Source organism: Dipodomys spectabilis, unplaced genomic scaffold, assembly GCF_019054845.1.
Source record: "Dipodomys spectabilis isolate Male_0828 unplaced genomic scaffold, ASM1905484v1 ptg000297l, whole genome shotgun sequence".
In the NCBI taxonomy this organism is placed as follows: Eukaryota; Metazoa; Chordata; class Mammalia; order Rodentia; family Heteromyidae; genus Dipodomys; species Dipodomys spectabilis.
In genome coordinates this window covers 14,678,198-14,692,600 of record NW_024870974.1, presented here as the reverse complement: position 1 = coordinate 14,692,600, position 14,403 = coordinate 14,678,198, and the positions used below count along the sequence as shown (strand labels likewise).

At 46.6% G+C, this 14,403-nt stretch overlaps 1 protein-coding gene across 6 annotated transcripts in view; it reads left to right on the top strand.

The window, feature by feature from the left end:
• The first annotated feature begins 954 nt into the window (after positions 1–954).
• Tmem131l (transmembrane 131 like) overlaps positions 955–14,403 on the top strand; it is a 127,146-nt gene continuing 113,697 nt past the window's right edge. For 5 of the 6 annotated variants that reach the window (XM_042701734.1, XM_042701731.1, XM_042701736.1 and 2 more), the window contains exons 1-3: positions 955–1,132; positions 1,707–1,777; positions 9,293–9,336. In XM_042701734.1, coding sequence (XP_042557668.1) covers positions 1,009–1,132; positions 1,707–1,777; positions 9,293–9,336 — 239 coding nt within the window. In that variant the 5' untranslated portion in view covers positions 955–1,008. Of the gene's footprint in view, positions 1,133–1,706; positions 1,778–9,292; positions 9,337–14,403 lie in introns of those variants that run through there. The other variant, XM_042701733.1, reaches the window with a different exon arrangement.

Below are 14,403 nucleotides of genomic sequence, written 5' to 3'. Positions count from 1 at the left end.
GCTGTGGCTCACGTGGCAGTACACTGCTCTTGAGCAAAAAGCTAAGCGCACACAGACAGGACCGGGCTGGTTATCCTATTCCTGTGGGCATCGCAGCTTCTCCCTCGGCCCCTTCCGGGCGGCCGGCTGGCCCTGCGCTTCCCGGCTCCGCGGCCGGTTCCGCGGCGGTTCCGCGGCGGTTCCGCGGCGGTTCCGCGGCGGTTCCGGGAGGGCTGTCTGCAGGAAGCCCCGGGAGAGGCTTCTCCACCTGCGCCGGCCTGGCCCGCGTCCAGCCGGGCCGCCGGGCGCCCGCCGCCACGCGGCGCCGAGGCCGGCCTCCGCGGGCTGAGCGCGCCCTTTTTATGCTAAATTACAGCCTCTCGCAGCCACCGGATATCCTCGCTGCCCAAGTGGCCGTGGCCCTGTGGCTGCGCTCGCGTTTCCTGACAACCACGGCATTATTTCCACCAATATCCTGTCCAAGGCTCCTCTGGGCCCGGGCGCCTCCTCCCGCCCGCCCGCCCGCCCTTCCCCGTGGGTGCCGTCCTGACCGCGGCGCGTGTGCCACCACCGAGGCGGGGGGCGGGGGACAGAACCACAGAAAGTTCGCGCGGACGCCCTCGATCCCAGTGACACGGCGCCACGTGACAGAGCCCCCGGCCCAGCCCAGGGGGCTGCGGGGCCGAACGCGGCCACGTGCTGCGCGCCGGGCCCGCGTGCGTTCGCATTGTCCACGTCCCCCGCCCCCCGCGCGCCCCGCGGCGTTCCGCCCGGCCACGCCCCCGGCCACGCCCCCTTGGCGGCGCACACGCGCTCCGAGCGAGCGGCGCGCCCCCGGCCCAGCGGCAGCGGCGGCGGCGGCGGCGGGGGCGGCGCGGGGCGTGGCGGGCGGCGCGGGGGCGGGCCCGGGGCGCGGCGAGGCGGCCGGGGCGCCAGCGAGCGAGCGAGCCAGCCAGCCAGCCAAAGAACGAGGCGCCGAGAGAGCGGCGAGCGCGGCGAACCACCGGAGAGGAGGCGAGCACCCCCAGCATGGCGGGGCTCCGACGCCCGCAGCCCGGCGGCGGCCGCCGCACCGCCGCGGCCGTGAACCTCCTGCTGGGCGTCTTCCAGGTCCTGCTGCCCTGCTGTCGCCCGGGAGGGGCTCAGGGACAAGGTCAGCCCGTCGCCGCGGGGTGCTGCTTCCCTCCCGTCCGCCCCCCTTCCTCCTCCCGGGGAGCTGTTGAGATCTGTGCGGGGCTTGGGGAGGCGAGGGGCCGGGGGCGGCGCGCGGGAGGGGGGGGGCTCCTCCATCCTGGTGTCCCCGGGTCCGGCCCCGGGACTGGCGTCGCGGGGTTCGGGGACCGCTAGCCGCGCACGCCCCGGAGCCTTTGTGCGCGGGCCCCGGCGCCCCGGGCGCAGCCCCCGCTTTGTGTGGCGCGCCGGGGCCCCGCGGCGGCCCGGCTTCCTGCAGCTTTGTTCCCTCAGCCGGGCCGCCCCCTGGACCCCCCAGCCCGTGCGCCTTCGCCCTTCCCCTCCGTGGGGCGCCCACCTTTGTGTGTTCCACCCTCGGCTCGCCCCTCGCGGGCGTGGGGGGGGGCACTACTCTGAGGAGGGAAGGAGACTTGTTGTGGGGAGGCGGGTGGCACCGAGGGGGGCCGGCTGGGCAAACAGGAAGCGTTTCTCTTCCGTGCATTAAAAAGAAAAAAAAAAAATCCTCGGTTTTTATGTGTTTATTTTTCTGGGTGCAGCGATTGAGCCCTTGCCGAACGTGGTGGAGCTGTGGCAGGCCGAAGAAGGGGAACTCCTGCTGCCCACTCAGGTGAGGACGGCCAGGTGACAGGGCATGCGAGGCTGGGGTGGGGGGAGGCCCACTCACCGGCCCAGGCCACTTTGCAAGGCAAATAAACGGTCGGTCGCCCCAGCCCGAACACCTGGCAGCGGTGGCCCTCTGGCCGCCTCTCCTTGCCATGTGACAGGGCAACAGTCAGGCCGCCCCAAGTTCAGAAGTGGGAGCCCAGGCCACCTCAACAGGGCAGCACCCAGTCAGCCACTGCCCCAACATTGGATCCACTTAGCAGCTGGCCAGTGATCCTGGGTGGACATTACTCTCTCTAAGCCAGCTGATGCCCTGTGGATGGCCAGCCACTGGAGGGTTGGGCACAACGGGTGTATTGATCTCATGAATGTTGGTGAGTGGTACTTGCCATTAGCATTGAGTAGCTTTGGGATGAAGATAAGACTTTAAAGGATGGTAATCTTGGATTTTCTCCAAGTGCCTTTAATTCCTGTTAGAGTTTACCTACTTAAGAACTTGACTTTCACATCCCTCCTCTACCACTGATACAATGATTGCTTGTGGACAAATAATTACTAAGACATTATTGGGAATCTAGCTAGCATAGAGCACGTTGTGCTGCAACAGAGGGTGCTACAAAGCTTTTGTAAGAAAGGTTTCACTTGTACAAAAAAAATTCTCATTTACTTGCAAAGATACATGTTTAAGTATAACATCACTGTTGTTGACCAGCGGCTGAAAGGACCCAGGAATGCATTTTGGGGGTGTGTGTGTGTTGAATGATAAGAGAGGAGTCAGCTTGTGTGCTATGTTATTTACTTGCTCATTACTTTCCATGTTGGTGACAAGGTTCAAAACAGTGTCTAGCCGTAACTTCACTGGAGGGGAGAGTAGTGTACTTTTACATGTCACCTTTCTCCTGTGAAGCATTGAGAGTTCTGGTTTTGAAATATTTGAAATACTCATATTGACCAGGACTAATGAATAACAGCTTCAAGGTGGAGAGGTGAGTTTAGAAATGAAATTTTCCTGGGCCTTTCCTGAAGGGCTGCAGGTTTCATGGGAACAGTTTCTCAGTTTATCCCCAAGATGATTTTTTTCCCCCTTGATTGTAAATAACACATGCCTGATGTTCAAGGTTTGGAAAGTGCAGAAAGCTAAGAACAAAGTAGAAATTGTTTGTAATCATCCTTAGAGAACCACATTTGTGAATACTGAAGTTGCACCATAGTGGTATGAGTGACGTTTTGGACTGGAGAACTTTTTGTTGTGGCAGTCTGTCTGGTGAACTTTAGGACCTTGAGCAGTACCTGATAGATGTTAGACATTATTGACACTTCCCTCTGTCCCCAGACCCTTACTGCTTTTTTTTTTTTTAAAAGTCTGAGGGTCTTATCAAATTCCTGGGCTCCAGGGAGCCTCCTGCTTCCAACTCTTGAATTATTTGGGACTAACAAGTGTGTTACCACACCTGGCCCCAATCCTCAAACCTTCCCCCCTCCCCCCAATGTCTACAGACATTGCCAAGGGGGAGCAAAACCACCCTAGTTAACTGCTGGTGTGTATGTGCATGAACATTTTTACTCAGCTCCAGCTTCCATCTCTTAGCTGGTTAGAAGAAAAGGAAAGAAAATTGAGGATTCTTATTGTTAAGCTTTAGTGGAATACATAGTAAAAATGCCTAGAGATGAAAATACCAAGGTTTGGGCTGGGATGTGTTCAGTGGCAAAGCACTTGCCTAGCAAGTTCAACGTCCTGGGCTTGATCCCCAGTACCAAAAGTTATTCTAGAAAATGCTTAATTTCAGGTTTGATTTTGTTTATTTGTATAATGTAGTTTGTTTAGATAAAAATAATTGAGAAGCTGTCTTTATAAAGCACTTAGTATGGAGGCATTGATAGCCAAACTTAATCAAAGCTATAATGAAAGTGAAACTATTCAAAATAATTTTCAGAGTGCTTTTTGTCTCTCTTTTAGAACCTGTTCTCCTGTGCTTGTGCTTGGACAGGGCAAGGAGTTCATGTCTGTCTTAAGCTGCAGAAGGTTCTGAAAGAAATTGTCCTTTTTGGGGGGGGGGGGGCTGGGGGTCACTCATGGGGCTTGAACTCAGGGCCTGGGTGCTATCTTTGAGTCTCTTTGTCTCTTTGTGCTCAAGACTAGCACTCTACCACATTGAGCCATAGCTCCACTTGTACTTCCCATTTTTTAAGTGGTTAACTGGAGATAAGAATCTCATGGACTTTCCTGCCCAGGCTAGCTTTAAACCATGATCCTTAGATCTCAGCCTCCTGAGTAGTTAGGATTACAGGTGTGAACCACCAATGCCCTGTACCTAGGAAGTTATTTTTAAGGAGTTCTTTTCACAGTATTTTGATTTTTTTTTTCCAGAAGTTTTCTTGTGTGTGTGTATAAAGTATCTGTTGAAAAGAGAATATTTACAGGAATTACTTAAATTTGAATTTTTCTGCTTAACTAGTCAGGAGCTTGCATCTTCTGTTCATATAGACTGAAAAATGGCTTGGAACCCTAAAGAGTCATCAGTAACAAGAAAAAGTATGGCCATTTGTACAATATCTTACTTGTGTATACTGTTGATTTTTCCTTTTCTGATGGGCCTCTAAGTCATTAAGAGTATGAATATAACTAGACATTAATAAAATCATAAACAATTGAACTGTTATGAGTTAGCAGACATCTGTCTATGATCAGGTGTTCTGGATATGAATCTTGATGAATCCTGGCTCTCTCTCTCTTGAATGCAGGACCTGAAAAATGTTAAGCATATACCACTCCCAGTTCACCTTTTTTTTTTTTTTCTCAGTTTTCCCATTTGTTGTGTGGAGGAATGATGTGGCTAATTTCATGAGGATTAAGTGCCTTGAGCTCAGTGAGCACCTGATATTTAGCTACTATATTGGTGATCTCTTAGCCGAATCATAGACTTGAGCATTGGAAAACATGAATGGATTTCCTGCTTTGAAGGAGCTGAATTGGTAGAACCCAGGGCCTTATATGCTAAGCCTATGTTCAACCAGGCCCAGCTGCATTCAGATCTTTTTGTAATTCTATTATAAAATAACTTGGTACATTAACATAAAAGCTGTATTTAGGGCCAGGCATTGTGACTCATGCCTGTAATCCTAGCTACTAGGAAGGTGAAGGTAAGCAGATTGTAGTCTGAGATAGCCTGGGCAAAAATTCAGGACCCTATCTGAAAAATAAAGCAAAAAGGACTGGGAGCATGGCCCAAATGGTAGAGTGTTTTCCCAGCAAGTGTGAAGGCCTCAAGTTAAAAACCTCAGGTCTCCTCCCCCATCTTCCCTCCTCCCCCTTCCCACACCCAAAAAAAGACCCCTCTTTTTTTTTTTTTTTTGGCAGTTCTGGAGCTTGAACTCAGAGCCTGGGCACTGCCCCTGAACTTACTTTGTTCAAGGCTAATGCTCTACCACTTGAGCCACAGCACCACTTCTCGCTTTTCCTATTTTTGTGGTACTGAGGAATTGAACCCCAGGGCTTCATGCATGCTAGGCAAGCACTCTACCACCACCACCAACATTCCCAGCCAAGACCTCTTTCTTAAACTGAAAAGTTCTCCTGTGCTGAGAGTCAAAGGGCCATGATGGAGAAACGAAGCAGTAACTGTGCAGGGTACAGCTTTGTGAGCCCTCCTACTTCCTTCCATCTGCTCGTGATTCCCTGATATTAAAGCCCTGGGTGATGTCCCCTAGATCTGCTCTGGCTTCTGGTCCTCCCACAGTCTTCTACTCAGCTCGCTCCTCTGGGACTCTGTCTATATTCTGATCCTTGGCCAGGTGAGACCATTAGGTTATTTGCTGGTGGCTTAGGGCTGGTTTTGCCTGGCTCCAAACCTGCATTTGCATCATCACCCTTTCTCCTCTGAGTTGTTTAAATATGTCTTGAGTATGTGGATTTTTTGCTCTGTCTTGTGTGTTCCTGTTGCCACAGCTGGGTTCCCTTGGACCACTGAGGCTGGGGGCAGGGAGGGTGGGGAGAATGCTCTGGAGGTTTTCCCAGTGGGGCTGAGGCAGTTGCCAGTATTTTTTCCACTCCTAGTTATGAGCTGAGCCAGACAGTCCTGAAGCAGTTGAAATGCCTATTGATTTCCTCTTACTGTAAGAACCACATTTCTATATCAGTCCCAGCAGCAAGAAGGTCAGCCTTGAAATCTCTTGTTGAAGTCTTTGAACTTGTGTGAGAAGACACACTCCCGTTGCCCCCGTGTTGGCAGGTTTAGACATGGAGATGGAGCTGAGGTAGGAGAAGCACTCTGCAGCACATACCTGGAATCCTGTTGGATTGGGCTGGCTTTTTTCATGGGACAGACAATGATCATTTGGCCTTGACCCCCTGGGATCCAAGAATAAAGGAGAAACCTGCCTTTAAAAATACCATGTCTTGCTGTGCGCTGGTGGCTTATACCTATAATCCTAGCTACTCAGTACGCTGAGATCTGAGGATCATGGTTCAAAGCCAACCTGGGCAGGAAAGTCTGTGAGACTCTTTGTTGTTGTTGTTATTGGTCATGGAGTTTGAACTCAGAGTCTGAGTGCGGTCCCTGAGCTTTTTCTTTCAGGGCTAGCGCTGTACCAGTTTGAGCCACAGTACCACTTCTGGTTTTCTGGTGGTTAGAGATGTGTAATGGACTTTCCTGCCCAAGCTGGCTTTGAACTATGATTCTGAGATATCAGCCTCCTGAGTAGCTAAGATTGCAGACATGAGCCACTGGTGCCCTGCTCATGAGACTATTTTATCTCCAATTAACTACCAGAAAACCAGATGCGGCCCAAAGTGCTAGAGGACTAGCCTTGAGCAAAAGAGCTCAGGGACAGTGCCCAGGCCCTGACTTAAAGCCCCACAAACAACCCCCCCAAACAAATAAACTGTATCTTGTTGATTTTCGTCTCTAAGTCTGAGGTATAGATAATGGAAACTGGTAGAAAGTGAAACAGGAAATGGTGTCTAGGTTCTTTTTATCATCTCAGGTACTGTGGTATGTAATAACAGCATGCTGCTCCAGTCATGAATCATTGGCTAGTATTTGGAAATCATTTTGTCATAGAGGTTTATTTTTGGTTTAATCTCCTTGCATTATCAACATTGCTGACATGGGCTGTGCCCTGCCAACATCCCTTAAGCGCTCTAAGAGCATTAACTCCTATTGGTACAGTAAAAACAGCAGTGCATTACTACCTGTTTTTTACAGCTGAAGAAACTGAGGCACAGAGCAGTTAAATGATTTGTGTGAGGCAATAGGAAAGTGATAGTGGGGCTTGAACCCAGGGAAATATTGGTTCCAGAACCTGAGCTTTGAGCCATGACATTACTTGTCATTTTTGTCACAACCAGAAGAAACAATGCTGCGATGATAAAGTTCCTATAGCAGAGGAAAATAACTGTTTTCTGCTTTGATGTAGAAGTGGTTTAATAAAATTTCAAAACTAGTTTTGTCCAGTAGAGTTAAGGAGACAGACAGATTATATTCAGCCCTCAAGGTTTTTATTCAGCCTGTCCATGAGCTAAGCATGATTTTAGGTGCAGGGGATGCTACAGGAAACAGAAGCACCTGCCTGTGTACTACCTGCAGTCTAAATGAAGGTATATGGGTAACGAACGAGACAAAATTAATTTTGAATTATGCAGTGTATTCAAAGAGCACACATGTAATACAGCAGCAGGATAGGGTAGTGATGAGAGTTGCCCTTTTAAGAGGTCATAGTAGTCCACTTTGAGAAGGCCATATGTGAGCTGGCCCCTGAAAGCACAGAGGGAATTGGAATAGCAGTTGCAAAGGTCCTGAGGCACTGTCAAGAAGGAATGAAGAATTAGAGGATTTGGTGCCTGCCCTTTAAGACTATGCCTGGAGACAGCTGCAACTATGTGACTAGACCTGTCTCAGAGCCTCACATGGTAGACAATGCAATTCAGTTTTTACATTTACATTTTACATTGGAGCCAGAGCCTGCTTAAATGTGCTTGCAGAGGGAAGGAACACGTATGTTAGGGCCTGTGCTGGGCTATGCTGACGTGTTATGAGAGAGCTCGGAGTATATGTAACTAACTCTAAGGTCCCATCATAGGTTTCTTCTGTTATTAAGACAGGGTCTTGCCATGTAGACCAGACTGGCCTCATTGTTCTACCTCAGCTCGTTCTTGAGTACTGAGTCCCTGCTACATAGACAAGAACAGTAGATCTGGAGGAAGGGTGGGGTTTGCTATGATGCTCAGGACTGGTGTGGCCAGCAATGGTAAAATGAAAAAGAAAACCCTGTGTGCTTCACTAGCCTGGGCTTGGGACATTGAAGTGTGGGTGATATTTGCTAGAAGAAGGGATAGAGGAGAAAGGACAGGCAAGTCAGAAGGGAAGAGAGCAGGGCAAGGTGACCCTAAAGATAGCCAGGGGGACAAGTGTGTGCTGGTGCCCTCAGAAGGGAGGGCATTCAGTCTGAAGCCACCCAGCCCTCCTCCCCCCACAATGACAGCTATCATGGGTATCATAGCCATTTATAGGGAACAGAGCTTGAGATAGTTTATACATTTGGCATAGGACTGTGAATTTTAAGTCTGTCCTAAAAGGCGTGGGCTTAAGACTTCTGAGCAAAGCACATGGCTCTTGGTGTTGGGGAAATAAAGCATTGTTGGAATATCTACAGGTGCGATGGAGTGGTAGGTTGGGACAGAATACCAGATTTGGGGTTCAGGGTGGCTTATGCTGAGGTTTAGTGGAGAGGAACCTGGGCCAGGAGGCTTCGCAAGACAGAGTGGGAAAGTTGGTGGAACCACAAGGTCCAGGTCCTTGAGGCCAGCAATCGGGACCTTCAGGAAACAGTTATGGGGGCTGAGTTTGTCTGCTTAGCCCAGCAGAGAGAGAGAGAGAGAGAGAGAGAGAGAGTTGGGGGGGTGGGGGTGGGGGCGGGTAGGGTGAGGGGTTGGACTTGGCCTCTTGTTTCTGTTTCCAGAGCCTCTGCTTGTGTTTAAATCAATCACCCTTTTACCCTGACCTGTGTTATGCAAGGTCAGATTTCCACCCCTGACAGATGATTTCTGAAGAGCTTTTGAGTGTGGTATTTATGTAATTTACAAAATTAAGCCTATTTTACATTGATGTCAAAATATATCAGGTATTCATTAAGAGGATTCTGAGCTGAATAGAATTATGTATTCTATACTCAGGGATTTGAATTAGCATCCAACTTTTATGTGATTAAACTTAAATGTTAAAAAAAGTTCTGACTCATTTTGAGATTAGGTTAGGTTTAGGTTGTGGATTTTAAACTGATAGTTTTTTTGTTTGTTTGTTTTTTGGCCAGTTCTGGGCCTTGAACTCTAAGCTTGGGCATTGTCCTTGAGCTCCGTTTGCTCAAGGCTAGTGCTCTACCACTTAAACCACAGTGCCACTTCCATCTTTTTCTGTTGAGATAGTGTGCTACTCACTCTTGCTGTCATTGGAGAGTTGAGTTGCTGTTTTGGTTGGCTTATGTTCCTTTGGAACACATGTTAAAACATCTTCTTTTTCAATAGGGGGATTCTGAAGACGATGTAGAAGAGCCTTCTCAGGAACAGAGGTAAGAAAAGAAGGGAGGTAATGAATACCTGCCTGCCATATTGTCCTGTCCTCTGGATGCCCTCTGGGTGATTTTGTCTGTACTTAGTGCTTAATCATATCTGCAATATCCCTTTCTCCCCTGCGTGTACCCTCATCCCCCCCCCCTTCACCCCCTGACTTTGTGGTGTTTATATTCATGACTGATGAATCTGACTTAACACGTTATGCCTGTGTGTAGTGGGGTAGTAATTGATCAGAGCTGTCAAGGATTAGGTTTTTGTAAAAGAATGATAAGGCAGTTGGGCTGGAGAGGCTCCTCTTTGAAGGTAACATTTAAACTTACCACCAGCAGAAGCAGAAACAACGAAGGCATGCAGAGGGAGAGTGTTTTGGGCAGAGGGAGTGCCCTACAACAAAGGTCCTGCAGTTGGAGATGCTGAGAGAATCTGGGGCTTTGAAGAGAAGCTGGCATTGATTTTGTAGGGTAGTGAGATGCGATAGAATCTCATCTTCACCCAGGCATATGTTAAGAAGTGGTCTTGTGAACTTTTCTGCCTCGGCTTTCCTCAAAGTTGGATCTTTCCGTGCTTAGCCTCCCAAGTAGGTAGAAGTATAGGTGTGAGTCACCAGCGTCTTGACTTTTTCTCTTTTCTTTGGGTGCTGGGGATCAAACCCAAGGCCCTCACATATGTTAAGCACATACTTTGCCACTCTACCAGCTATCCCCAAACTCCTTTCTTTTTTTTTTTGGGGGGGGGGGGTCTGGTCGTGGGGCCTGAACTCTGGGCCTGGGCGCTGTCCCTCAGCTCTTCAGCTCAAGGCTAGTGCTGTACCACTTGAGCCACAGCGCCACTTCTGGCTTTTTTCTTTTTGTTTATGTGGTGCTGAGGAATCGAACCCATGGCCTCATGCATACAAGGCAAGCGCTCTACCACTGAGCCACCTTCCCAGCCCCATCCTTTCTTGTTAATTAGAACTAGTATTTATTTTTTTTACCACTTTTCTAGCAAAGATACTAGTAGATGTTAACCTTATTGATCTTTGGACAGAATAAAGTGAAAGATGGAGGAGACTGAGAGAGAATTGTATTGGTGATTTAGATATAGTGACTTATAGGAAGAAATAATTTTTACATTATAACTATATGGATCTGTGAATATGTACATATATGTATGTGTATATAGTTTTTTGTATTTGTGATAAAGAATGAGTTAAAGTTGTACAAAGTAGTACTGATCTTTATTGTTTGCAGTGTTCTCAAACTTTTATTTTATTTTATCAAAAGAATTGTGTTTTTATTTTTTATTTTACTTTATTTCTTTTTTTTTTTTAAAGGTTTTATTTTATACTCACTCCAATCTTCTGCTTTTTTTTTTTTTTTTTTTTGGGCGGGGGGTGTCCGGTGGTGGGGCCTGAACTCTGGGCCTGGGCACTATCTGTCAGCTCTTCAGCTCAAGGCTAGCACTCTACCACTTGAGCCACAGCACCACTTCCAGATTTTTTTTTTCTTTTTGCTTATGTGGTGCTGAGGAATCGAACCCAGGGCCTCAGGCATGCAAGGCAAGCGCTCTACCACTGAGCTACCTTCCCAGCCCTTACTTTATTTCTTGATAATAATTATTGAGATAGAATTTGCATACTATACAGTTAAAGTGTTCAGCTGATTTTTACTACGTTCACCAAGCTGTACAAATATCATCACAATAAGGACATTTTCATCCCCCCTCCACCCTGAAAATATCTTCCTGAGTAGTTTTAGGCTGCAATCTTTGCATTTATTTAAAAACTCCTCAGTAGATTGAGGTTTACAACCTGATCAATACTAATTTGCGTGTTTTCCAGGAAGTTTACCCCATTAAGGTCTCACAGTACTCTGGTCCATTCGCCACTGTGGAGATACTAGTCCCTACTGTGCCTACATTCTACTTATTTGCAGGTCACCAGTGTTTTCTTAATGTCCCTTCCACCCATAGGTTCTTAAATGGGAGTTAAGCTTCACCTGTGCTAGTTATTTGGAATTCTGTATAAGAGATTTATCTATTCTGTTATATTTAGCCTGTATAGCAGTATGAGTTCATACGTATTTATACTTAAAAAATAATCTGATACTTTTGGTCATTGAACTTCAAAAGATTTTCTAAAGGGGTTATAATTTAATGTGTCCATCTAAAGTATTCCGTGCTTCTTGATTAAAGTCACACCTTCCATCATTCTCCCCCATCATGTCTTTTCTTTGCCCCCAGACTCCTTTCACACTTTCCACTTCCTTCATCACATCTGTACGTTGCATATTCATGCTGTATTTGTCCTTGGTTCTGATTTCATTTGTCTACACTCCCTACCACTCCTGCCATTCTACAATCTCATTTCAGCTCCATTAAATAGTTAATTGTTTGCAAGGTTTACTCCCTGAAACTAATCCAGCACTAATCCAAACTAATCCAAAGTCTTCACCTGTTGAGTAGAGTGCGTTCTTCAGCCTAAGATCCCAGATACCATGTTAGTCTTAAGTTGTCCTGTCTCCTTAGGTATGGTTGCTTTCCTTATTTTTCGGTGTCATTATCAATTTTGAAGAGCATTGTAAAATGTCCCTCAATTTCAGTTGGTCTGATGTTTTTCTCCTGGGCATGGGTTATACAAGTTGCTGTTGCCATTTTGTGATGTCAAGGGTATGTAGTACGGCATGACTTCTCACTCTGATGTTGGCTACCTGGCCAAGGAACTATTGGGATTTCTCCACGGTGAAGTTGTTTTGCTTCCAGCCTCTTGACATACTGTATTCTGAAATCAAGTCATTAAGTAGAAGCTGTAACACAGATTACTTAGAATTCTTCTCTATGGGAGGTTTGTCTATTATTTTCTCACTCTCTTAGTTGTTTGCATTAATGTGAACCTGTGAATATTCATACTTGAGGTTACAATCCAGGACTGTTTGTCATGCTATTTATCTTTAATCTTCATTTACAGTTACTAGTACTTTCTTGTACTTTTCAAAAAACTTTTTTTTTGTGATTTTAATTTTAAGAACTAAGCCATAATGCCAACTTTTGTCAGTTACACTTGAAATCAGTGGAGTTGCCATTCACCAACTTAATGAAACAAATTCATCTCTCTCAAAAATTCACTTAGACAAACTATTACAAACTAGGGAAATAAATTTGACTGTAGAAAAGTCTCCCATTTATACCCCCTTAGTTATGGGTAGCACTGAGGAGAATGTAGATGGCACAGTGTCCATGTCTCACTCCGGGACTGCTTAGGTAGAGCCAGACCCAGACCATGCTGATTGGGCATGGAGCCTCTAGACACAGTCGGGGGAAGCTTTCAGGATAATTGGCCTCAGTGAAGATTTTGTTTGTATTATCTTGACTTCATCTTTTGCAGGTTTTCAGTAATTGTATTTGGTTGAAAGCCAGGAAAGCACTATTTGAAAACTTTTTTTCCCTCTCCATCTTCATTTTTCTCCAGGGTGTTCTCAAATATCAACAGTAATCTACTCTGAAAAAGGAAGATTGCTGTTGGGAACTCAGTGATGAGAGCAGACTTTAACTCTTAGTAGAATTGATCCACTGTGGAAAGTTTTTCTGATTTCTATGTTTGAATCTCTGATAAGTTTTACTGGAGAGGGGTAGTATTTGCTAGAGTATGAAAGGTGAAGCATTGGCAAAATATGAATAGTGCATTATTCCAGCTCTAAAAATTGGTTATGAAAGTCATAGATACAGACTGGGTAGGTATGAAAAGGTGTGTGTTGTCGGGGTTTTTTTTTTGCTGAGGTTGGAACCCAAGGCCTTGTGCATGGCACAAGTTCTGTATCATTGAGCTACACTTCAGCACCTTGCCTCCTCCCCTGCTTTTCAGACTTAAACTTGACTGGGCACAGTATCTAAGTGTGATCTCCTGAAATAGTTTTGAGTTAGTTAAAAGCTGATCCAGAATGTCGGTGACCTTTCAGCTGAAAGGTCCAATTGTAGACACAAGTGCAGGCAGGAAGGAGTGCAGAGTCCCCGTGGGAAGGCAAGTACTCTTCACTATATTTGTTCACCTTTATGGAATTGAATTCCCTTACCTGTTGATAGGGTTTCACATTTTTTATTGGAATTGGTCTCCCTAGTTTTCTTGTGAGTCTCCTCATCCCACGAGGTGATTTCCTTCCCTTCTGCACAAAGCCCCAGAACTTGTTAACACTGGGCTTTCTCCTCTGGTAGGAAATCGCCTTTTACAGAATGCCCAAAGCCCTAAGTGTCTTTCAACAGAGTCCCCCACCTAGTAACTAGCACGTACGTGAAAGAGCTGTTAAATATAGTAGTGTTTTAAATTTTTTAGTCTTTTCAGTTAATTACTTGTATTTTATGTATTCTTCATGTCCAAGTATGCATTTGCTGTTGAAAACACAGTACTGCTGTTGTGGGTTTTTGAGTCATATATTGTGCGTGCACACTGTGTGTGTGTGTGTGTGTGTGTGTGTGTGTGTGTGTGTGTGTGTGTGTGTGTGTGTGTGTGTGTGTGTGTGTGTGTGTGTGTGTGTGTGTGTGTGTGTATTCGCCGGTCCTGGGGCTTTAATTCGGGAGCCTGGGTACTGTCCCTGTGTGTATGTGTGTGTGTGTGTGTGTGTGTGTGTGTGTGTGTGTGTGTGTGTGTGTGTATTCGCCGGTCCTGGGGCTTGAATTCGGGAGCCTGGGTACTGTCCCTGAGCTTTGTTGAGCAAGGGCGAGTACTCTACTACTTGAGCTATAGTTTCACTTCTAGCTTCTTTGGGAGTTAATTGGAAATAACAGTCTAATGGGTTTTCCTGCTCAGGCTGGCTTTGAACCAGGATCCTCAGATCTCAGCCTGAGTAGATAGGATTACAAAGTAAGCCACCAGTACCCAGCTTAAGTTGGTTTGTTTGTAAAGAGAATGGATAATAGCTCTGTACAAACTCATGGTACCTTCTTCAGGGCCGTGTGGGTCTTGAGAGGTTTGTAGAATGAATGCTCAGTCATGGGTTTCCTGGCTGTAATAATGTAGAGAATTTTCTTTGTAATATACTTTATAATTTAGACTTTCTTCTTAATGCAGAACAGGCTTTTAAACAAGATTCATG